Genomic DNA, 26,323 nt, shown 5'->3' on the forward strand with positions numbered 1-26,323 from the left:
TAATGTGATCTTTCATGTTGGTATTTTGAGAACAGCTAATTTAGGTGTATGTTTTTGGTTGTTTTTTTTTGTGTGTGTGTGTGTGTGTGTTTTTGCTGCAGGCCTTTCCTTTATTGGAGATGTGATGTGGGGGTGGGGCAGGCCCCAGAGAAACTGAGACAGCCCCTGTACGGAGGCAAATACACTTTTCTTTCTTAAGAAAAAAGAAAGATCTCCTCATTAAATCCAAACGTTAAGAGGACTGGATTTTTTCGGTCAGTTACAGTTGCAACAGCACGGTTCCGCTTCAATAAGCTCTGTTTGAAAAGTTTTACCTAAAATGGAGAGGACATCTGTGTGCTGCTCCCCTGGGAGCTAAAGACTCTCCCAATTCAGGATCTGGACTACCACCAGTCTGATCTGTATGGAGACTTTTCCCTTTGTCTGGACTTTTCTGAAAGAAGAAAACCCACAAAGCTGGTCTGTACAGGGAATGAAGATTTCATGCATCACGACAGAAGTTGAGGTGTTTGTGGACAGATAATCATGTTTGGAAAAGTAAAAACAGGTCAGTCTGCAGCAACAGCAGGTTTGGACTCAAGTCCAGCTGAGTGTAACCTGGTACTGCTTGGCATGATTGGCTCTGGGAAGTCAGGTAAGAATCTTGCTTGTTTCACCTTCATTAACAACTGCAAAATGTTAAAGAAGACTTGTGGATGTTCAATTATGTTAGCTGATAATCAGTCAGTTCCTAACAGTAATAGTTTCATAAATTTCTTTGTAAAAAGTAAAGTAGCACAAATTCTGATTAAAGTCAGAGTTATCAGCTAACTTCAGAATGAAGACAGATCAGAGAAATGATGCCACAAAGGAGAAGCTGAGGATCTGAATTTATTTATTATTTTCATTTGTTTTGTGTATTGAGCCTGGTGCTAATATGAATATTAATGCAGTGCCAGTTTTCCCAGGACCCTTTTTGACCCCTGATCCTCCTCTGAAGGTCCCTAAAGGCCTCTGTGGGCCCTCAGTCTCAGTTAAACTGTTTGTTTTTCAGCATTGACAGTGAAGTTCCTTACAAAGAGATTCATCAGCGAGTACGACCCTCTGCTCGGTAAGAACCCTTACACACAAAGTTTATCAGCACAATAATCTAAAGTACATTTCATCTGAAGTATGACCTAAACTGAGGCACTAAACTGAAGTATATTTAAACCGAAGTAAAATACATACTTTTCTGTATGAAATAACATTGTGTGTACAACATTTAAATGTGGAATTGTGTAAAATGTGTGTGTGAAATGTTTTTCTTTGTTAAATGCATGACAAAGTCGTGTCATGTATGTGTGTAACATGTATAAGTGGAACTGTATGTCTCATATGTCTGTGTTAACAGTTGTGTGTGACTCATGAGTGATTTGTATGTCTAACATAAATTGTTTTAAATGTTTGTTTGTATCATTTGTCACAAAATTAATCATTATTTGTAGACCGACACTTCTTAACAAGTGTTATCTTGTAGTGTGTTTTTTTAAGTTCTTTGTAACATCAGATTAATATGCATGTATATATACATTTGTGTGTGGAACATGCATATGGAATATATATACGGAAATTTGAAACAGGTTCTGTGTATCATGTGTTACATGTAAGAAGTTATGTATTATGCACGTGTGTAATATGTTATATGTGTAATATGTAGATCTTCATCACATCTTCTGTGTAATATGTGTATTTAACATGTTTTGATGTTGTAATGTTGTGTTCCATGTACCAGTGTATCATGTTTGTCTTTAACATGGAATACATTGTGTATAGGTCACAGGATGGTATGTAACATGTAAAAGAACAATGTGTAAATTACATGTATGGAACTTGTATGTTCGTAAGATGTAAGTTTAACAATACATCTGAGTATAATGTAAATGTGTAACATGTAACACATTCGGGGGAAACATGAATGTTTGTAGCTTGTCGGTGAAACATGCATATGTTATGTGTATGTCTAACATGTATGTAATGTATACATTGCATGTGTGTAACGTACAGTATATCTCCGTAACATGTACATGCACCTGTATGATTTAGTATTTGACATGTCTGAGTGTACAACCTTGAAACATATGTGTGTCATTCATGTCTGTAACAGGTTATTATGGCTTTAACATGTATGTGTGTTATATTTGTCTGTGTCAAAAGTTTGCTTGTAACTTATATGTGAGTAACCTCTAAGTCTGTTAAATGTGTGTAACCTACGTTCTTGACCAATCTGTGTAACAGTGTGGCACACATTCATGTAAAATTTATGAGTGTAACATGTACTGTACAGTGGTGTAACGTGAATTCATATCAATATATAACATGTTTACTGGTATTTTTCAGAGGATGTGTACACTTCAGAGCAGATGGTAGACCAGCAGCCGGTTACAGTCAGAGTGATGGACACCTGTGACCAGGTGAACCTTTATAATGAATAATCATGAGTTGTTCCATGACAAAAGAAAAGAAACTCAGCAGGTTCACATCTCTCACTCACTGTCTTCACACTTACAGAAGTTATGACTCAGTACAGCGTCACTGTTGGTGTCTGACAAGATTTATTTTCTATTTACTACTTTTTAAACGTCACTGTTACGCATGCTGTCTTCCTTCAAGTTTTACCAGAATTGGCCACCTTCGGTCCAGTAAATTTCTCTCATCATAATCTGTAGTTTTTAAGTCTTTAAACATCTTTTTATAAATGTTGTCATTTCCTTTTCACATTTTTAACAGACCAACGTCAAATTAAACAGATTATTTTAGTGAGGTGATGTGTGTGTGTGTGTGTGTGTGTGTGTGTGTGTGTGTGTGTGTGTGTGTAGGATGGTCCTGTTAACAGTGAGCGATACCTGTCCTGGGCCAGTGTCTTCCTGGTGGTCTACAGCATCGACAGCATGGAGAGCTTTGAACGCTGCAAGCTGTACCTAGACATGCTCAGTCTGCACAGGAAAACTCCCATTATCCTCCTTGGCAACAAGCTGGACATGGATCCACACAGGCTGGTATCTCTGTGGTTCTGAGTGTGTCTGTGTGAGCTGCAAAAATGTGCACATTGTGAAAAGCAGCAAAGCTTTCAGATGTTGAAGTCCAACCCCTTGAGCCAAGCCAAGCCATGGCCAGGACTACAGACTTTGGGTTCCTCAGATTAGTCAAAGTACTAGACACTAGATGACAAAATAACAACAACATGTAGACTAAACAAACCATATTACTCTTAAAATGCCTTTTAAAATCCATACACTGATAAAATATCCCCAAAATTCAAGTTTAAAGTTCCCTTTATTCATTTATTTCATCCACAGTCAGAAAAAAAATATTTTGTAAGTCCAACTTAACATGGACTTTTAAAATGCATGTAAACATGTAAGTCTGACAGAAAATTTATAAAATGTAATTCCTTAAAGTCGGACTAACGCAACTAAGTGGGTGGAGATCTTGCATGTATACACCACATTCTGATCTATACTTGATTAGGGCGTTCTTTGCATGCTCCACAATCCCCACAATCCCTCTCTGCCTGGTGCAAGACCCTTTTTTGTGTTATAGGCAGGTGTCACACCTGTGTTTGTGTCTTATGTAGATGTTACACCTGTCTTTGTGTCTCAGGTAGATGTGACACATGTGTTTTAGTTTCAGGTGAATGTAAAATCTATGTCTGTGTGTCAGGCAGGTGAGTCAGAGTGAAGCAGAGGATCTGGCGGCCTGTTTTAGCTGTGTGTTTTTCGAGGTGTCAGCCTCTCTGGACTTCCTGTCTGTGCAGCACGTCTTCTTTGAGGCAGTGAGGAGGGTGAGGAGGGGGCGGGGTCACCTGGTTCCCGCTGTGTGCATCAGCGAGGACAGAGCGCTTCTCCCGCCCTCGTTTTTCACCACCCCCTGCTACAAGGAACTGCCAGCCCCAGCCACCGCCAAACTGGTCACAGTGAGGACGTCCAGAGCTCAGAGCAAACGTAGAGCCACCACCCTCACCCTGCTCAAAGGATTCAAGATCTTCTGACCTGCCAGAAACCTCCCACAGCTCTGATGGATTATAGACTAAACTGAGTTGATGACAACCAGACATGTACTGTCCCTCTCTAATGGTGGACAATCACACATGTCTGAATCATTTACATTTACAACCAGGTTCTGTAAGAGCTATAAAAATTACAATATCCATAAATCTTTACGTTAACTGCCAAGTCAGCTGCAGGCACCAATCACAGACGTTGCTAAGAGAAACCACCTGGTAATACAAAACACAACTAACACATGTTAGCCGGACATGCTAAACATTGTGATACTCTTTGATTTGATGCTTCTTGCTCTACTTCTACTCTCCCATCTAAATAGAACATTCAGAGCCTGGTCTCCTTCACCACCTTTTATAAATAAACTGTCCACTGAGTGCCCATACAGGCGAGTTTCATTTAATTGAATTCATCAAGACTGGATATCTATAATTTTTTTTATTTGTAGTTGGTTTCTGATCTGTCTCACTTGTTTGTCCTTCATGTATTGGAATCGTGTTTCAATTAGAGCACATTTTTCTAGTACTCTTGCCTTTGCTATTGTGTTAACATCTGTTTATGAATTTTCCTACATTTCTTAATGTAAGCCATTAAGTTTGTAGCATGTCAGTAGCACTACTCTGCCAGAGTACTTCTCGACTGTTTTCAAAGAACCAGAAGGGAGAACAGATATTTTTTTACCATTTTAGAAAACTGTATGAATAAGGACTGAAAGAGGACTTAAAATACAGAAATGAGGTGAGTAAAGGGGAATGAGAGAAAACATAAAGAGTCTGAAAAAGTCTTGTTTTCATTCTAGTTTTTATTATAAATGAATTAAACTGTATAAAAACGTTTTATATCTTATCATCTTCTTTTTTGACTCAATCATTCACCATAGTTTTACTCATCACAGGACGGTACACTGTGGTGTAACTGTTTATGTCAACATAATACATTCAGTATATTTAAAGATAGACTAAAAAAGATATAAAGAAACTAATAAGCTTCCACAGATTTTGAATGAGCTCTAAAGCTTAATGAAGTCAAAAATCATCATATCATTTGGCTAAGTTGAACGTGAACAATCTGCTGCAGAACTTAAAAGAATAATTCACACTGTGATGAATAAGAATATTGACTGTTGTGACAGTGATGAAATGGTACAGAATCATATCTATGTTTCAAATATGAAGCCCAAAAAGAATGCAATAAGCTTAGCAAAAACAATGTTTTCAGAACTTATGCCACACTTGGCTTTATTCTTTGAGTTCGTACCACACATGAGAAAAATACACTCTATGTAATCTAACTTAGACTGTGTTTAGACCATAGACTGCAGCAGGGGGAGCTTTAAATCCTTTCCTTACACACAAGAGCAGTTTGTCATCCGTTTCAATATACACTCTATAGTTCAGACCAAGTTAATTTTCATATAGTTCCTGGAGAAAATGTGGAAACAGCCCAGCTGTATGAGAGTCTAGGTGATGATAGAAGCAAGACAAGCTGATGTTTGGTTCTGTGACTGATCTGGGAGGCTGACATTTCAGGGGTTGTGTTTAATCAATTTTAAATAAACCAAATAGTCCTGAAGTCAAACTAAACTGAAAGACATGATGTGAAAATTAGCTTTAGTCTGAACACAGTTTTAAACATGGAAATGTTGATTTATTACTTTGACAAGTGCTAGCTCTGGACAATGGATATGATTATTAGATTAACAGCAAATAAATCATTTAAAACACAAATATATATATATAAGGATATGTTGTATCTCACAAACAACATATCCTTTTGAGATTTGAAACTTATAACAGCTAACATCCTGCAGGTGGTGTGTGGGAAGTATAGCTGCTTATGAGTCCAATAAACATCTTATTGAGAGAAATATTCCAACAGATCCATAATCTTAACCCTTTACTCCTCAGCCTTTACTGGCTCATCAGGAACCAGCTCATCAGTTAACACCTCTACGTGTTGCTCTTCCTGTTGCTCCACTTGTTGCTCCTCCTGTTGCTCCTCCTGTGGGTCTGAGTAAAGGCAAGAGGTATTACCGTCTTTCCATGTGACCACTATGCCTCCTGCTTTGAGCTCGCTCAGTTCGCCGTTTGGCGGTGGGGGTTTATTTCCCTGTGGTAGCCTGTCAGACAGTGGTGAGGGATTATTGCTGCTGTCATCACTGATAGCTGAAATAACTCGGAGCTGCTCCCCGTCACTCTGAGCCAGAGCGGCTGCGGCTTTGTATTTTGCAATCTTCTTTCTGTTCCTGCCGAACCAAAGAAAAAAAGTGTGTTATCCAGTAGCTTTTTGATTAAAAAAAGTGTAGAAAGTCTGAAGGTCGTATTCACTAATTAGCAAACATGCCCATATAATTCTCCTACCCCATTAGGTTATTCTTATTTTGTATTTGAATGTAGAGGAAACATTTACAAGTTTAATATGACCTTGATATTTAGAGACTTTAGTTTTAAAAAATTTTAATCATACTGTGGCAGAATTGTCTTGATCATTTGAAAGTTTCTTATACATATTGCAGGGCAGTCACCACCAACTCTTGGCAGGTGGTACATTTTTACTCCAACTGCCCATAATGCCTCCATTAGCCTAAAAACACACAAACATTACAGCGCACAGGGACACTATTTGGACTGCAGCACAGTGAATGGTGCATTTAACACTTTGTATGTAATTTGTGCATTAGATGGCTTCATTTGCACAGATTAAGCAGTTGCATAAGTAGTGCAATCCTTGTAAATCAGAAATTGTTAAAGATCAGACATACTTGTTGGCCATTGCTCCCATCCCAAGCAGCAGGAAGCCAACAAGCAGGCAGACAAAGGCAACACCCAGCAGCACATACTTCCAGGTGGTCGCTGCAACCAAACAAGACATCTGTTAAATACAGCTTATACAATGAAACAACAGGACCTTTCTATGATCAGGTTTTTTAGGCACCCTTTTGTATCATATTTTTCAATATCCTCCTTAGTGTCAGATCATGAGTTAATTCAAATTCTGTTCTTTAAGTGATTTGCTTTAGTGCTGATGTTTGAAACATTTGATTGGAATATCTCAATTCACACATACGTTGACAATGAAAAATATCCATTTAATAAAACTTGCATACAAATCTCTTCACATTTTGGTTTTGAACACATTTTCATGTTGGCAGCTATATAGTGGGCAGAGCTTAATCAGCAGTACTTACGGTCTTCTGTGCGGTAGAACCAGCGGAGATACTCTCTCTCTTCCTCCGTCATGGCTGCTCTCTCTCCTGTCTGCTCACCTTTTACCTCAAACTCATCAGGTTCACCAGATGCCCTCCTTGATCCTGAAGAATAAACAAACAACCTTAGAACCCTTCTGTTCATCTTTTAATAATTTTGGCTGTTTAATGTCTTAATTTAAAATTTAATGGTAAAGATTTTTTGAAGAACATTTTGAGATTCCATATTTCAAAACCTAAATAGATCTGTAAGACGTTCAGTACACATTTAAGCCTCTATGTGCGAAAAATAAAAAAATTGGCACATTGAAACCCATAGAAACCACAATTTTGATCCCACAGCGATCTCATTTTAAAATCCTTAATTTTATGATAATATGCTTTCATCATGGAGTCTTTGCTTCAAAATTTTAGATTTTTTTTTGGATGGATGGATGGATAGATGGATAGATGGATAGATGGATAGATAGATAGATAGATAGATAGATACTTTATTGATCCCGAGGGAAATTCTAATTCAGTTTCAATTCAATTAAATGGATATTATTCATCATCATGCAGATGTCAGCATGAGTGAGCGGAGGAGCAATGTCTAGAAATGTGCAGCGACAGCAGTGTTTGTTTACAACACTGGAGGAGTTAAACCCACTGTTTGACTTCTGCTTGAAATGTTGCACAATCCAGTTAGGTCACACCTGAAAATCAGCATCATCAAATTGGATGACAGGCTGACTAGGCCAAGGAGGAGGGAGGACAAGGCTACTTTCCTGCTATAAAAGACTAAACATAATTAAAATGGGCCATTATGACAACATTAATTAACATTTTTACAGCCTGGTAAATAAAACAAATTTGGTCTAAACATAATGTCTTTATCAGCACACACTGTATAGAAAATGATTGTTTTCGAACTCGTCTTTTTTGATTTTATGAAAAATAAGAGTTATTTATAATTAGAAGCCTGGCTTATATGAAAGAAGACTAAGGCCCCCATCTGTTCTGCCTCTTTGTCTGTTATTACGCTGACTGAAAGTTAGGTTAAGACAGCACTTCCAACATGGTAACCACCATCACTGGGTATCAAAATTTCCCTTCAGTAACCTATGGGTGACATCACTAAGACTATGTTCATGTTGCAGTCTATAGTGCAGAGAGATCAATACAGAGCTCACCAAATGCCGTATTGTATATTGTCATGCTTCTGTCTGCTAAAGTGACAATAAGAAACCTTTTTTTCACTTGTTACATTTATTCATTTAAAGGTGAGGATGTATCAGTGTGATACATCTGCTGCACACATCGAGTCAGCTGTAGTAGAAAGTTAAAGGTTAGACTGATTCATCTCTCAAGAAGGTTTCTGCAGGCGTATGAAATGTCCTTGGACAAGACACTTAACCCTGGATCCCTCTTGCTGCTATATAGCGAAGTTTGAATGTGTGTTAATGGGATATTATTGATTGGGAGTTGGGAACTCATTACTCTTTACTTGATGGATTTAAAAAAAGGATAAAGTCTTGACTGCAGTCTGTGACTGCATCCACCTGCAGCCTGACAGCTGACCCAAATTTTCTGTTCCTACAAATACCAAACATACTTTTACCATTAGTATTGTAAAGGTGCAATCAATTGTCACCAAATAAATTAAATCATTGTTGTTGTTGTGTTTGTCTGTCTCGTTCTATCTCTATTTGTCTGAGTCTGACACAGTCTCAGTAGATGGCTGTTCAACATGAGTTCTGCTCGAGGTCTTTGTCTGCTCAATTTTTTTGGTCACCTAAGTTACTTTGATAAATTAATAATTATCTATTTTATTATTATCTAATCATCTATTAATAATATAACACTGAGCACTGTCTTGGCCATTTTTTGTAGTGTCTTGCGATAATTGTTTTGAATTCGCATTATAGGCTACAAATAAACATTGATTGATTGAAAACCTCCCTGTGTCTCTGATATTGTCTTTGACTTACGTAGTCTCTCCTGGCAGATGTCTCCCCCAACCAGAGACCTTGACCTGGACTGTTGACTGTCCTGTGAGAGGACCAGACGCCGACCATCGATGGACAGCAACATGGAGGAGTTTATGCTGATCAGTCCGTCCCTGTCACAGTCCCACACTAACCCTGCAGGATCTGACCCACTGCAGGACACGGTCCGGGGAGGTCCTGGCTTCAGGGCCGACAAACATCTGAATGATGCAACATTCATGAGCATGCTCTGATTGATCCAGATCCACTGCTGAGACTCTGAGTCAAGGTCACACCTCCTGAGCAGGACCTTTCCTGAAGCTCCCAAGTCCTCCACACACAGGCTGCGTCTGGTGTTATGGACCATGACGGCCCCTACAGGAGCTATAGCAGTACATATTCAATAAATGCGTTCATAAATCACACACAGTCACTCATGCATGCACAAATATCACATACATTTTGTGTTTGAAGCATGAACTTACCCAGAAGGAGGAGAAACCGTAACATCCTGTCAGCAAACATTTCTATACAAGAGGAACAAATGTTTTAAAATAGCTGAACCTTTTCTCAACAAACAGAATCACTGAAGGCAGGCTCTTATCTCCTGATATAATAGGTTATATATTTAATTTATTAATTGAAAGGTAGGTCCAGCTGGAGGTTTGTGAAATAAAGTTGTCCTGCTGTTCCCGATGGTTCATGCACTGCAAAAAGTAAGCTCTCAAGAAAAAAATAAAGGAAATGAAAAATTACATAAATGAGACTATAAAGATGAAAATCTCTCATTGAAAATATTGTTGTTGGGTTTTTTTTAAAGTTTCAAAGAACACACTTTAAAAAAAAAAAAAAATCAAACTAAATAAACAAAACAGTATCCACCCTATGGTTGGATCGGTAAGATCTGAAATATTGTGTCAATATGTTTGAAATGTGCTTAAAATTAGTTTCCAGTGATTCAACTTGAAATCATCATCTGCACAGCATATTGTGTGTCAAAGTAACACTGTGAAGGCTCATTAATGATGCGCCTATAGGGACAAAATAGCATGCAATTTATCTTTATTGAAAATGAAAATGTACACATTAATTTATAAAAAATCACATTTATCAAGTCAAGCCAAAGTCACAGTTGCATATTTAGATCATTAGGAACAAAGGGTAAAATGTCATCCTTGCACACTATTGTTTTAAAAAACCCATTAAACTATTACATTATAAAGGCAAAAAAACATAAAAACAAAAACAAGAAATGATCCATTATTGGGTCACTAGGACTTTTTTTTGTTTTGTTTTTGTGGTATCAAAACTTCAATAAAAGTGTTCAACATTTACAATTCAACATTTAAAAACAGTCAGTTCATGACACTTTATCACCTCACACCTTGAACATTTAACTACCTGCTGTCACATGACCTCACAAAGATGAAGACTGCTCAGGTTAAACACTGTGACTGAAGCTAATATACAACATTTTTCACAGAAAAGACAAAAACACCCAACAGATTAAGTATGCTCAATCGCCAAAGCAAACACTCACTGAAACATATATTGTTATGTCTTTCATATATTAACAGAGGTATTTATGAGAAACTGTACTCACCTGTGTGATGCTACGTGTGTGAGAGAGTTGAGAAGGATGGTGTGACTGCATTCACACACAAAAATCTACAAACCTCGTTAGGGTATGTTCAAAGGTCAGAGAACAGAGTCTCCAGCAGGTACTTTATGTCTATCACTGTGTAAAAACTGAAGGTGACATACACACACACACACACACACACACACAGACATGCACTGTTGTTGATTTATAAAGTGTTGTAAAATGTATAAAAGTTTTATTTCCTTCAGAGTCTTTAAACCAGAGTTCAGTCTCTTCTGGGTCTTTGACCCTGTTACCATGGTTACTGTTTAGACAGCCTCGTAGCGTCCTTGTCTGTGTGTTTGATAAGGGACATGACTCATCGGTCAACACACACACACACACACACACACACACACACACACACACACACACACACACACACACACACACACACACACACACAGTTGCACGTTTCCATAACAGGGACTGCAGGGTGAATAACCTTTGTGTCAAAATGTGCAGATCAATACGTCAACATGCTACAGTCACACTTATGGTTTTGTTAATTTTTTAGCTTGAAGTAGCAGGACCTTTAGTAAACAGAGTTACAGCCCCACCTGCTGGTACTCTCACTTTTTACTTCAACACAGAAACCTTACAATCCAAATGTCTGAGACAAGAAGGAGTGAAAATGGTTTCAATTTCCATAATAGCCTAGAACTAGACCTCCCAAAAGGTGTTTGATGAACTTTGTTTAGTCATGTTGTGTGAATGTATGTGCCTTAGGGCACACATTCAGTGTGCCCTAAAGACTTGGTTGGGTGCAGGGCTGTATTTACAGAAATACTCATCCTGTCACATCCTCTTTCATCACTTTTATTTTTACCTCATGTTAGCTCTTACTGTCTGTCTAAACTATTATCACCCCCTTCTCGTCCCTCATTCCAAGGCGTTGGTGGATCGAGCAAGACATGATGTCCCATATGTGCTCAATTGGATTCAGGTCTGGGGAACAGATGGGCCACTCCATAGCATCAGTGCCTTCATCTTGCAGGAACTGCTGACACACTCCAGCCACATGAGGTCTAGCATTGAACCCAGGGCCAACCACACCAGCATATGGTCTCACAAGGGGTTTAGGGATCTCATCTCGGTACCTAATGTCAGTCAGGCTACCTCTAGTGAGCACATGGAGGGCTGTGCGGACCCTCAAAGAAATGCCACCCCACACCATTACTGACCCACTGCCAAACCGGTCATTCTGGAGGATGTTGCAGGCAGCAGAAAGTTCTCCACGACGTCTCCAGACTCTGTCACGTCTGTCACATGTGCTCAGTGTGAACCTGCTTTCATCTGTGAAGAGCACAGGGTGCCAGTGGCGATCTTGGTGTTTTCTGGATAATGCCAAACGTCTTGCGGTGTAAGCGTCAGGCCCTCATACCATCCTCATGGAATCTGTTTCTGATCATGTAAGCAGACATGTGCACATTTTAGGCCTGCTGGAAGTCATTTTGCAGGGCTCTGGCAGTGCTCCTCCTGTTCCTCCTTGCACAAAGTCGGAGGTAGTGGTCCTGCTGCTGGGTTGTTGCCCCCCTACGGCCTCCTCCACTTTTCCTGATGTACTGGCCTGTCTCCTGGTTGCGCCTCTACACTATGCTGACAGACACAGCTAACCTTCCTGCCACAGCTTACATTGATGTGCCATCCTGGATGAGCTGCACTACCTGAGCCACTTGTGACGGTTGTAGACACTCATGCTACCACGAGAGTGAAAGCACCGCTAGCATTCAAAAGTGAACAAAACATCAGCCAGAAAGCATTGGAACTGAGAAGTGGAAGAAGTGGTCACCACCTGCACCTTGGGGGTGTCTTGTAAAATCTGCATGAAGTCTGGTTGAGTAAAGTAGCAGAAAATATTCTGCGAAATTAGCTTATTTTTTGTGATTAACATTAGCTCATTTGAAGATTTATTTGTGTTTATCAATTAAAGATGTAATTAATATAAATAGCTTTTCTGCCTAATTTTGATTGACTTCTACACAGCATACCTAACAATATTAAAGTCTGTGTTTGAGGCTATCATTAGGCTGTTATTTTAACATCTGCTGTTTAAAGAAATGATAAAGTTGTCATAAGCTTTCCTTTGGAGGGAGCCCTCGTCTTCTATAGTTGCATGAGATAGACTCTGTAACTCTGTTTAACTTTATGCTGATTGAAGGTGTGTGTGTATATATAGAACCTGAGCAGATCCCAGACTTTCATTCATTTATAATTTAAACAGCTGTGAGTCACTGTGACTATTTGTGAACACAGCACTCAGCAGAAGCTCAGAGAGGTTTTTATTCTGCTAAAATAACTATTTAAGTGACAGTGTGTGTGTGTGTGTGTGTGTGTGTGTGTGTGTGTGTGTGTGCGTACGTGCATGTGTGTGTGTTTGTGTGTCGGTGTGTGTGTGCGCGTGTGTTTTCCAGTCGGATGCAGATGCAGACGTGCTTGTATCCTGGGGCAGCAGTGTTGACTCTCACCTTCTCTAAAAGCTTTCTGAGGTAGTTTGTCCCACTGAGGTGACATTTTAGCCCCTCTGAGTGAGTGTGTCTACTGCTGAACCCTTCAGGTCTCTACGCTGACTGCTGTGTCATGGAAATTTTTCCTTATTCAATTTTAAACAATGTAGAAGTAGATTTTCACCAATTAAAACAACAAAGCATGTCAAATACAAAGAGCACCAATCAAAAAACTAATAAATAAAACAAAGTATATACTGTACACAAATAAAATATGGCCCTGGCTCGTGGTGAGTGGCTTAGATCTTGGGATACAGTACAAACATCTGAAAGCCTGGGTTAATATAATTAATTATACACATTTTGAACATTTTGAGATTTTCAGGCAACAAAATTTACCTGATTACCTTTATCTGATCTTGAGGGACGTGAATCAGCACGTGCGTTACGTTTAATGGATTGTCTTAGTTCTTGTCTAGTCTACCTGTGGGTGGCAGTAATACGCCTAGATGCGTCTAGGTCTAAACTGCAAGAATATTCACAAGAAGAAGACTCTAGCGTAATTACGCACTTCGTGACGTCACGCGCTACGTACTCAGACGAGGAAGCACACAAGGTCGTTGTAGCAGCAGTTAGCAGCAAACATGATGTCCCTTGCCGCCCGGTCGGGGGCTTTCTCCCCCTACATGCAGGCCACAGCCTTCACAGTGGCTGGCCCTCTGAAGGCACTGGTCCCGGGGGTCGTCGTGAAAGGAGAGAAGATTTTATTAGACACAAAAAAGAAGTTCCTGTGCCGGGAAACACTGACCGGACAAAGCCCGAAAACGGGGCCTGCTGTGACAGTTAGCATCAATGGTGAGTGTGTTGAGCTGCTAAACGGCGGAGCCCGCTTTTTTTTCTTTGATGAAACTAAACAACAGACAGAAGTTACTTTCATCGTACTGACAGTTAGCGTGTCACAAGTATCTCAAATTTGATGAAAACATTATGCAGTTCACCTAAACAGTAAGCGGTCAGCTAGCATCCGGTTAGCTTAGGTGGCTAAACCTCGTCCTGCACTCTGGAGGTCGTGAAGCAGGTATGGTCATTGGTTATTCTGTGTTCGGGTCTGTCGGTGATCGTGTGACTCTCAACATGTACGACACAGCACTAAAGGCATTAGCCGTGTGAGAGGCTCATTAGTCTGTGTACAGTCTGTGTCCCCTTGTGACCCTGGTGACGGTTTCAAAGGGTACACACACTGTTTACATGACTGCAGATAAAACAGTTAACTTTAGTGAGTACATTTAGGTTTTGATGGACAGTTATTCCTGGGAACAGTTGGTGAAAGTGTATCAGTTATTTGAAAAGAATAAGATTCAAAACTCTCCAAATCTTTTGAATTCAAGCTTTCTGGCATACAATGAAGATTTCCTTTATCACTGTTTGATGAGGACAGTATTCATCATGTAGAGAGGCATACACTGAACAGTACGAATGTAATCTCACACTGGACCAGTGATTAGTATAACACACATTCAAAGCTGAAATCATGTTTATGACTGTGTTTCAGGTGTATCAGATGCAAAGTTCAAATACAGTCAGACATACAGTACATACTCTAAGCAGCAACAACAAAACATATATTCCCTATTAGCTGGCGATCAGGTATTCAAAGATAAGTTTCTCTTGTGCGTATCGCTGGTGGCCAGAAAGGAAAACACACTAAATGAGAAAGCTTACTGATGATGCCATGTAGCTTTTAGATTTAATCAGTTTGTGCAGGTGTAACTAAAAGAAGGCTGTGAAATCAGGGGATCAGTGTGCTGCCTTGCTCTGTGTGCAGTCGTACTATCAAGATGTTAAACATGGCAGCAATTTATTGAACTTCACCTCGACTCTGAGTCAGCAATCGTGAACACAGGATGGCAAAGGATGTGATTGAGATAAACCTTCAAAATCAGGACACAGAACTCTGACCGTATCTTAAAGTCATCCCTTAAACTCTGACACCCTCTGATATTGAAAATGCTCACATTACACTTGATTAAAACTTGCTAGAATTCACAGAACAAAGAAACTGATGGAAACTTGTGACCCTCTATTAAAATGTAGTGTTTGTCCCTCCAGAGACTTTGCCCTGTCTGAGTTGCAGTATGCTTTTGATTTATGGGGATAATACTCTAGGATCAAAACATGGATACGCTCAAGCCCCTCTTAAGATAAGATCATTAACAACTTGAAAGTCAACAGCAATAATGGCATTAATAGAAATAAGAGGGAAAAGGAAATATGATTACAAATTACTTATGTTTTATTGATTAGTATGAGAAATATTCAAATACAGTTACATAAATTGCAATTACAGTTACACATTACAAGTTCCATGCATTGTGGCAGATGTGTGAGTTCACAGTCGATCAAACGTGTTCTAAAACATAAAACTCTTCACAGAAAAGTCAATTTCACAACAAAAAGGTGACCATTGGCTGAATGGTTCACTTGAAGATGTTTTCAGTATTTTTGTAAAGTCTTTACAAACAGTCTTGGCACAATTAGCTGATCTTTGTTCTGTGACTTTGGAGACCATGCTTCGTGAAGCACACAGATGTGTTTTGTTGCACACATTAAATTGGGTAACGAATGATTTGAAGGAAACAATGCTTGGTTTAGTTGAACTCTTTACCTGTATTTGAAATGTTGAAACCTGCTCTGTTTGGGACAGACTCAGCAGCAGCAACATGGCTAACCTGGTAAGCAACAGTCTGAAAACAATGTTTAAAAAAATATCTGATCATACACAAATAATAACCAGGCCAGCATAGATGAGTATGACCATCGGTTTGTCCCCCTCCGACATGTTGTTAGTGTTACACCATCTCTGCATTGTCTCTGACAAATTATCTTTTTATCTGTCGGCAGGCAGTGCAGGAGTGCGGTTTGCCCACACAGACGTCAGGGTACCAGACTTCTCTGACTACAGGAGACCTGAGGTTCAAGATCCTAACAAGTCTTCTCAGGACAGCAGCGAGTCCAGGAGAACATTCTCCTACCTGGTCACAGGAGCCTCCACAGTGATGGCCGTGTATGCCGCCAAGACGGTGGTCACACAGTTTGTGTCCTCCATGAGTGCTTCGGCTGATGTTCTGGCTCTGTCTAAGATCGAGATCAAGCTGTCTGACATCCCTGAGGGCAAGAACATGACCTTCAAGTGGAGGGGAAAGCCACTGTTCGTCCGCCACCGTACTGAGAAGGAGATCGCCAGTGAGGAGGCAGTCAACTTGGCAGAGTTGCGAGACCCTCAGCATGACAAGGACCGCGTCCAAAACCCGAGCTGGGTCATCGTGCTTGGGGTGTGCACACACCTGGGTTGCGTGCCAATTGCCAACGCCGGAGACTGGGGTGGATACTACTGCCCATGCCACGGCTCGCACTACGACGCCTCAGGCCGCATCAGGAAAGGCCCCGCACCCCTCAACCTAGAGGTCCCCTACTACGAGTTCCCTGATGAGGATACAGTGATAGTGGGTTAAAAACTCTCTTCAGACTCTGATGGTTCACAGCATGTTGTGTGTCTGAGGGAGGTGTGTCTTTCTATGGAGGGGCATGGTCGGGTCCCATAAATGATCTCACAGCAGTTGATCACAGCAGCTCTACTGATTAAGTAATGTATTTATCTGTCTAGACAAGCATCAGCTATTTAACAACTTGCACATTTTGTGTGCATCTGCAGACAGTCTTTGTTTCTTCTGTGAATCTAATGAAAACATGACATAAAACCCACCTCTTTAAGTTATTGTCCAGCTCATAAACCGAACACATCTGTTGTGTTCTGTGTTGGTTAATAAAGATTTCTATTTTATTTGAACACTTGGGTTGATCTTTGTTTGCTAATTTCACAAACTGATGGTTATAGATGTGTTGATGTTTCATCTCATGAATAAATCAGAACTATCCAGAGGACACAAGCTGTCCTTTTAGTCCATTTGTAGTGCTTAAGATTTTTTTTTGTTAATATAAACAATGAAATCGAATCAGGATCATCAGTCATTTAGTTGGTTTCCTTGGTCTTAAAAAGGGCTTCTACCACAACTAGAAGTACCTGCATGTTAATTAAAGGAAGGCCCTAATTTTCCCTATTCTAGGTAAGTGTTTGACAACATTGCAGATTGCCTGTTAAAGCACAATCAGATGCTTTATCACTCTTTAAGGTCACCAGACTTAATTAACAAAACATTATATGGACCTTTTGAGTTACTGATGCTAATCAGTCAGTTTGACTTTGGTGTTAAAAATTGGGGCCGACAGAGGTGACAGGAAGGTGTTCAGACCTTTAAATTTCTCAGTTTCATTGCAGTTCTTTGCTAAAATCAAGAAAGTTCCTTTTTATATTTCATTAATGTACGCTCAGCACCCCATCTTGACAGAACATTTTTTTTATTCAAATTTATTAAAAAAGAAAAACATCACATGATCAAGTATTCAGACCCTTTGCTCAGTATTGAGTAGAAGCACCCTTTTGAGCTAGTACAGCCATGAGTCTTCCAGGGAATGATGCACCAAGTTTGTCACATCTGGATTTAGGGATCCTCTGCCATTCTTCCTTGCAGATCCTCTCCAGTTCTGTCAAGTTGGAAGGTGAGCGTTGGTGGAAAGCCATTTTCAGGTCTCTTCAGAGATGCTAATTAGACTCTGGCTTGGCCAGTCAAGAATAGTCACAGTTGTTTCGAAGCCACTTCTTTGTTATTTTAGTTAGTGAGGTCTTGAGCACTCTGGAAGAGGTTTTCTTCCAGGATATGTCTGTACTTGTCCGCCTTCATCTTTCCTTCAATTGCAACCAGTCGTCCTCTCCCTGCAGCTGAAGAACACCCCCATAGAATGATGCTGCCACCATCATGTTTCAGTGTTAGGATTGTATTGGGCAGGTAATAAGCAGTGCCTGGTTTTCTCCACACATACCGCTTAGAATGAACACCAAAAAGTTCAATCTTGGTCTCATCAGACCAGAGAATCTTCTTTGTCGTAAGTCTGGGAGTTCTTCATGTGTTCTTTGGCAAACTCTATGCTTCCTTACTCTGGGCTTTCATGTCTCGCACTGAGGAGAGGCTTCCGTCAAGCCCCGACTGGTTGAGGGCTGCAGTGAGAATTGAATTTGTGGAACTTGCATCTCTGGAGCTCAGCCACAGTGATCTTTTGGCTCTTCTTTACCTCTCGCACCAAGGCTCTTCTCCCACAATTGCTCAGTTTGGCTAAACTTCTTCCATTTAAGGATTATGGAGACCACTGTGCTCTTAAGAACCTTGATTGCTGCAGAAATTCTTTTGTAACCTTGGCCAGATCTGTGCCTTGCCACACTTCTGTCTCTGAGCTCCTTGGGCAGTTCCTTCAACCTTATGATTCTCATTTGCTCTGACATGCACCGTGTTAAATAGACAGGTGTGTGACTTTTCTAATCAAGTCCAATCAGTTTAATTAAACAGCTGGACTCCAATGAAGGAGCAGAACCATCTCAAGGAGGATCAGAAGAAAAGGACTGCATGTGAGTTAAATGTGTCACAGCAAAGGGTCTGAATACTTATGACGATATAAATTTGCAAAAATGTCTACATTTCTGTCAAAATGGAGTGCTGAGTGTACATTAATGAGAAATAAAATTAACTTTTTTGATTTTAGCAAATGGCTGCAATGAAACAAAGAGTGAAATATTTAAAGGGGTCTGAATTTTTTCCATACCCACTGTATGTCCTCATGATTAGTCACGGTGCAGACAGTGTTTCCAATGAACATGTGGCATAGTTGTTCATCGATCAAACTTTTAATTAGTAATATCCTACAGTGAGGGATACTGCTGACCGATGTGAGCCCTCTGACAAAATATGAAGAAATCAGTGTGGGTACCGTAAGCATAAACATTGCAAATACACGTGTGACATGATGAAAGGTGGATGCAGCTGCAACGTGGTGTCATTCTCAGATTTTTCTTTGGTTAGTCCTGCTGTAGCAAACTACCAATATGTGCTTTCTAACCTTCACAAGCTCATCCATTTCTGGATCAGAAATGTTCTTTGTCTAAACTTCCGGTTTTTGGACTACTTTTACCACCTCTATACATGTATATTAAATAGTTAAGTTGTAAATACAACAAGCTTACTTAATTATTCCTAAACAGATGTTCAATATTATGTGACAGACTGTTGCTGCATACAACCCATTCAGCCTGCCACCAACCGGCTGGATCACTGTACATTTTATGACGTGTTGTGTCACATCAGGAGTTCTTTAACACAAACATTGATAAAAGGAGAATCACACAAGTGGTGCATTTAACAAGATCATGGCTGCTGTTTGATAAGATTTTTTATTTTGTTGGACTGCTTTTGAATTATTGGCTGTAGGACAGACGTTTAAATAAAAATGAGTATGGGCTTAAAAACATGCTTTTAGCAGAAAACAGCATTTGAACAGCTGTCCACTGTAGTGACCAGTATCTCTCAAATGGCTTCCTGCTACTAACTAGGTAAGCTTCAAACTACACGAATTTATAAAATCCTGCTGATGCACAGGCCCGCTAGCTGTTATTACTTTAAAACAATCAGTGAAATTCATGTTTCCTCACAGGTCAGTGAGCTGTTATAGCCTTTAAAAGGTAAAGTCAAACAGAGAATCAGAGTGCATACATCAGAGTTACTCTGGGCCAGTATTTACAGTCAGAGGTGAATATCAGCAGGGAGCCTGAGTTCTTGACTGGCCCCTGAGGGAGGAAGCAGAGTGATTGGTTTAATTACTGCACAGAGGAGGAACCTTTGAGTGCTGCTGTAATTGATTATAGGCTTTTAATGGTTGACTGTGACTCCAGCAGAGTTTTCTGGAGAGAAAAAATCATTGTTACTGCACTGCTTCAGGGTGTAAAGAGTACTTCAGAGTAAAAATGTCCACCCTGTAAGAAATCATTTGAACTGTCCCTGATTGTGTTTTTGTGGACCGAGAAAAGCTAATAAGACAGTCCAATGTATTTGGCAGATAAGTTGTAGATGATGTAGATGTAGATAGATGTACAGACATTTCACAGATCACATTACCATGCACATAATTTGTAAATATACACGACCGTTCAAAAGTTTGGGGTCACCCAGACAATTTTGTGTTTTCCATGAAAAGTCACTTTTTTTTAATTAAATGAGTTGCAAAATTAATAGAAAATATAGTCAAGACATTGACAATGTTAGAAATAATGATTATTATTTGAAATCATAATTTTCTCCCTCAAACTTTGTTTTCGTTGAAGAATGCTCCATTTTACAGCATTGCCGACCTTTGGCATTCCGACTGTTAATTTGCTGAGATAATCTGGAGAAATTTCACCCCATGCTTCCAGAAGCCCCTCCCACAAGTTGGATTGGCTTGTTGGATACTTCTTGTGTAACTTACAGTCAAGTAGCTCCCACAACAGCTCAATAGGATTGAGATCTGGTGACTGCGTTGGCCAGTCTATAATAGATAGAATATCAGCTGCCTGCTTCTTTCCTCAATAGTTCTTACATAATTTGGAGGTGTGCTTTGGGTCATTGTCCTGTTGTAGGATGTAATTGGCTCCAATCAAGCTCTGCCCACAGGATATGGCATGGCGTTGTAAAATGGAGTGATAGCCTTCCTTATTGAAAATCCCTTTTACCTTGTACAAATCTCCCACTTTACCAGCACCAAAGCAACCCCAGACCATCACATTACCTCCACCATGCTTAACAGATGGCGTCAGGGGCTCTTCCAGCATCTTTTCAGTTGTTCTGCGTCTCAATGCTCTTCTGTGTGAACCAAACACCTCAAACTTAGATTTGTCTGTCCATAACACTTTTTGCAGAAAAACTCCATCCAATGTCTGTGTGCTTTTGCCCATATTAATCATTTTCTTTCATTGGCCAGTCTCAGATATGGCTTTTTCTTTGCCATTCTGCCCTGAAGGCCAGCATCCCGGAGTCACCTTTTCACTGTAAACATTGACACTGGCGTTTTGCGGGTACTATAATGAAGCTGCCAATTGAGGACCTGTGAGGTGTCTATTTCTCAAACTAGAGACTCTTATGTACTTGTCTTCTTGCTCAGTAGTGCAGTTGGGCCTCCCCCTTCTCTTTCTACTCTGGTTAGAGCCTGTTTGTGCTGTTCTCTGAAGGGAGTAGTACACACCGTTGTACAAAATTTTCAGTTTCTCTGCAATTTCTCACATAGAATAGCCTTCATTTCTAAGAACAAGAATAGACTGTCGAGTTTCACATGAAAGTTCTCTTTTTCTGGCCATTTTGAGAGTTTAATCGAACCCACAAATGTGATGCTCCAGATACTCAACTAGCTCAAAGGAAGGTCAGTTTTATAGCTTCTCGAACCAGCTAAACTGTTTTCAGCTGTGCTAACATAATTGCACAAGGGTTTTCTAATAATCTATTAGCCATCTAACGCAATTAGCAAACACAATGCACCATTAGATCACTGGAGTGATGTTTGCTGGAAATGGGCCTCTATACATCATCTTTGCAGCCAGAATAGTCATTTACCACATTAACAATGTATAGAGTGTGTTTCTGATTAGTTTAATGTTCTCTCCATTGAAAAAAACAGTGCTTTTCTTTCAAAAATAAGAACATTTCTCAGTGACCCCAAACTTTTGAACGGTAGTGTATGTGCCAAGTTTGAAAGGTGTACACAAAGCAGCGCTCGATGTAAGGCAGAAAAGGCTGCTGCAACTTTCCAATAATATATCTCCCCCCACACACCCCCACCTCCTCCTTCCTGCTTTGCCAACATTGAGCCCTGACAAGCAGAGAGGAGAATTACATGAACGTAATGAAGGTCTTTATGGTGCCCTGTGTCCATCTCCTGCACCCCCTGCTTTAAATCAGTCATACCTCTGAGATCTCGCGTCTGATGGTTCATTTTGCAGACTGAAGCTCCCTCTGCAGGCTGGGCAGGACAGGTAGTGAGGACAACAGGAAGTGATCAAGTTGCTCTGACATAGTCTGTATTACAACATTTTGGATGTATAAAATCTTTGTTTATATATATATATATATTATATTTTGCATGTTTTAGTCCTCTTTGTACCTGCTTTAAATCCAACAGTTTGGACTATTTGTGTCTGAAGAGAACAGGCAGAAATAGCAGTCATGCAGGCAAAAATTAGTTTACTTAAGATAAAGAGAGTTAATTTAGTCTGAGTCAACCAGAGGAAGCTGAATTTTTAAACAGCAGCAAGTTTTTAGTGGATCCAAAATGGGAGCACAGATACCCGCGTCAGAGAGAGAGAGAGAGAGAGAGAGAGAGAGAGAGAGAGAGCACAGCCTGTCATTGGGGGTTTTGGGGCTAATACACACAAACTGAGCAGACCTCTGCTCTGTGTCTACGGGGAACACAGAGTGTTTTCTTGACTGTTGCTCAGGCTTTCAAAGCACTCAGCTCAGTTATCTCTGGGTCAGCATTTTAGAAACATTGTCATGCTCCCCCACAGGGGACCGAGCAGAGTCAGTCTCAAGGAGTGACCTGACTAAAAGCTCAGCACACCTTGTCACATCCTGCAGCCCCTCACAAGCTTCAGTGTTTGTGACATCAGCTCAGGACAGAGATGCTGACAGAGTGTCTGATCTCAGAGCTCTGCAGGTCGATCTGTCAGGGGAACAATGTTAGGATACAGAAAAAGAGTTTGTTAGTTAGTTTGTCTTTAAATATATTAATATTCTTTAAGTATAAGCATGACATTTAGATAAAAGTTTTAACATACCCAGTACTATATACAGGTGGGAATCTCTCCTTTACAAGGCAATTTGATCTGATAAGATTCTCTAGACTGATTCAGTGTGAAGTATTATGACCCTCGGTCATATTTCTTTATGTATTGTTATGTTAATTCTCCTCACATGCAGTTAATGGATTTGCATCTGCTAGAATATGTGTATGTCGGTGCAACCTGCGATATCTCAATTAAACTGGAACTAATTTAATCAAGCTTTAAATCACAGCTTTCAAATTTTAACTGCTGCAGCCAGCTCAGCCCTTCACCTGCCACTTCAAATAAAAAAAAATAAAAAACCATGTAATTTTATTGCAAAAATGAAAATACAGTTTTTCTTGGCTTTAAAGGCTCTGCTCTCCGGATGCTCCCTGGGTTAGCTGAGCAGCATGCCACAGTTTTCAATGCAGCGCAGTGCTAAACTCCCGAAAGTGTGAATCAAAGGCCTGAGGGAGACAGGAGGCAACTGGGGTGGTGGAGGCAAAGCTTTGCCAGCAGAGTGTTGCAGCATTAGAGTGGCAGAGACTTGTGTTCAAGTGGTGTCAGATGCATCGAAAAATGTCCTTGTCTTTATTATTTTTCCAAGAGATAAACGTTTGAGTACTCCAATAGCAAAATGTGCAAGCTTTTCCGCAAGTAATGAAGCTTAGCGAAAGTTCAGTAAGGAAGACTTTAAGTAATCCACAATCAGGTTTCTCAGTCACTCTTTTCACGCTGTCATTTTCGAGCTGTCAGTTTGGGCCGTCCGTGGGTTAATCAGCTGTTCTGTCACCAGACCTCATCTAACCAATGGCGCAGCGTTCCTCCTTCGTTTTCGGCCTATCATCGTTCAGCTCTCCTTTTAAATATGATCCTTTTTCTTCCCTAGTTCTTTCAAGCTGGCTTCGTGCGCCCCTCCACCTCCCCATCACCGCCATCTTCAGAAGCAGAGTCAACTCCCATCAATTCTTCTCCAACTCGGTCTCATCAAATCATCAGTCCTCCACCACCAGGGTCTGGACTCCATGGGGGGATCTATCCTAATGACGAGCAGGACTTCATCACTAAATCGCATCTTCCACCCATAGAGTCCAAGTCCCAAAACATGACATTTCTGTCAATCTCATTCTGTCAATCACTTTTTCACTGTAATAAATTCATTCTTAATATCACTTGTCTCTCCTGATTGAAATATCTTCAGTGAACTGATATTGACTTTTAAACTGGAACCAAGTTCAGACAGCTTCAGAGGACATAAGAAAAAGTACAGAACACAGTGCTTCAATGTTAACTTGGAAGAGTTACCAGTTTGATACAAGGCAAATGTGATTGAGCAAATCAATGTGACAAATCCTGTTTTTTTTTATTGAGAGAATACAAGCCTCATATTGTGGCTGTGATATAGTCACTAAGGCATTACATTTCATAGCCATGATGAAAACAAATCAGTTACAATTGAGGAAACTCATGAATAAGTTTGATCTCTTTGACATATTTATAAAAAAGTAGATCCTCACACAGGGAAGTTGTCATGTCAAAACGTACATACATTCACAGATAACAGGAGACCAGAACCTGGACGTCCTGACGTACTTCGGGTGAGCGTATTGCATCACTTCCTGTTGTGTCTCGCTACTACCTTACCGATCGATAGAGCTAAAGCTAAATTGTTTATCTTGTGTATTTTCTTACATTTGTCTCTAAATCACTGCACACTTTGACTAATCGAAATAATCACCAAGCACCCTTGCGAGCTATCTATAGATCTTTTGTTTGCCTTAAACTACGTACTCTCAGGCTAACTTAGCAGTTAGCTTCTCCTACGATGGCTTCTCTCCCTGCCTCTCCCTCTCCTGCTCTCTCTTGTCCTGTGTGCCAGATGTTTAGTTAAGCCTCGTCCTCCTTTACTGATAAAAGTATCTGTATTAAATGTAGTTTATTTATAGCTCTGGAGGCGAGGGTGTCTGAGTTAGAGAGCCGGCTCCGCACCTTTGAGTCAGAGTCACAGTCATCGTACGCAGCAGTAGTTAGCCAGCCTTCTGTAGCATGTGCGGGCCGACATAGTGTTAAATCTCCCCCGGTAGCTCCCAAGCAGCCGGGAGGCAGTGGCTGGGTTACTGTCCGTGGGAGGCATAGTCACAAAACGAGGCTCACGGTTCCCCACCAACCACTTAACGTTTCAAACACATTTTCCCCACTCAATGACGCGCCCGTTGAGACAAAAACTCTGAGAATTGGAGACTCCATAGTCAGAAACGTGAAGTTAGCGAAGTCAGCGGGCATAGTTAGGTGTATACCCGGGGCCAGAGCGGGCGACATCATGGCTCACTTAAAGCTGCTGACAAAGGCTAAACGTAGATTTGATAAAATTGTAATTCATGTCGGCACAAATGACTCCCGACTTCGCCAGTCGGAAATTACTAAGGTTAATGTGGAGTCGGTGTGAAGTTTTACAAAGACGATGTCGGACTCCGTAGTTTTCTCTGGTCCTCTCCCTAATTTGACCAGTGATGACATGTATAGCCGCATGCTTCATATATAACTGGCAGTCCTTTTGGGGAAAGCCTGGTCTGCTAGCTAGAGATGGCATCCATCCTACTCTGGTTGGTGCAGCTCTATTATCTAGAAACGTAGCAGAGTTTATTAGTCCCAAACCTTGACAACTCATCAGAGTTCAGACCAGGATGCAGAGCTGCAGTCTTACACACTTCTCTGCACTTCCTTTAGATCTGTTTACCTGCCACTATAGCTGTCCTTATTACTGTAAATCTAACTGTAACTCAGTTAGATCTTCTTATAGCTGTAACCCTACTTATACTATAGATACTGTGTCTGTTCTCCGCCCCAGACCTGTCATTATAAGCAATCCCAACCTCAATAAAAAAGGCGTAAATCATAAAAATGTAATCAAAATCAAAACTACAAATACGATTTGGCAAAAAAATCTAACAATTAAATGTGGCCTACTAAACATTAGATTCCTAGAATCTAAATCTCTCCTTGTAGATGATCTAATATCAGAGAATCATATTGACTTACTTTGCATAACTGAAACCTGGCTTTCTCAGGATGAATATGTTAGTTTAAATGAATCCACCCCTCCCAGTCATTTGAATACTCATATAGCTCGAGACACAGGTCGAGGTGGTGGAGTAGCAGCTATTTTTAATTCTGGTCTCATAATTAATCCTCAACCAAAGCTGAATTATACCTCTTTTGAAAGTCTTGCACTCAGTCTTTCACATCCAGTCTCTAGAACTTTTCAGCCAGTTCTAATTGTGATAGTTTACCGCCCTCCTGGCCCATA

At 40.3% G+C, this 26,323-nt stretch overlaps 4 protein-coding genes across 4 annotated transcripts in view; 3 read left to right on the plus strand and 1 right to left on the minus strand.

Moving 5' to 3' along the window:
• The window catches only part of pdcd7 (programmed cell death 7), a 180,995-nt gene that overhangs the window by 19,807 nt on the left and 134,865 nt on the right, over positions 1 to 26,323 (plus strand). The window lies entirely within an intron of this gene.
• On the plus strand, positions 172 to 4,858 carry rasl12 (RAS-like, family 12). Its single transcript, XM_079339009.1, has 5 exons — positions 172 to 634; positions 1,034 to 1,090; positions 2,359 to 2,432; positions 2,838 to 3,017; positions 3,686 to 4,858. Exons 1-5 carry the CDS (start codon positions 526 to 528, stop codon positions 4,007 to 4,009), a joined length of 744 nt encoding a protein of 247 aa, XP_079195135.1. The 5' UTR covers positions 172 to 525; the 3' UTR covers positions 4,010 to 4,858.
• Positions 5,814 to 10,986, minus strand: LOC306821553 (uncharacterized protein). The gene is made up of 5 exons (XM_079340064.1): positions 9,680 to 10,986; positions 9,198 to 9,578; positions 7,210 to 7,332; positions 6,784 to 6,874; positions 5,814 to 6,267 (listed from the first exon to the last, which is right to left on the minus strand). Exons 1-5 carry the CDS (start codon positions 9,717 to 9,719, stop codon positions 5,919 to 5,921), a joined length of 984 nt encoding a protein of 327 aa, XP_079196190.1. The 5' UTR covers positions 9,720 to 10,986; the 3' UTR covers positions 5,814 to 5,918.
• On the plus strand, positions 13,819 to 17,130 carry uqcrfs1 (ubiquinol-cytochrome c reductase, Rieske iron-sulfur polypeptide 1). Its single transcript, XM_079340171.1, has 2 exons — positions 13,819 to 14,138; positions 16,185 to 17,130. The coding sequence occupies exons 1-2, from the start codon at positions 13,928 to 13,930 to the stop codon at positions 16,793 to 16,795; spliced, it is 822 nt and encodes a 273-aa protein (XP_079196297.1). The 5' UTR covers positions 13,819 to 13,927; the 3' UTR covers positions 16,796 to 17,130.

The sequence above is a fragment of the Symphodus melops genome, assembly GCF_947650265.1.
Source record: "Symphodus melops genome assembly, chromosome: 3".
Taxonomy (NCBI): Eukaryota; Metazoa; Chordata; class Actinopteri; order Labriformes; family Labridae; genus Symphodus; species Symphodus melops.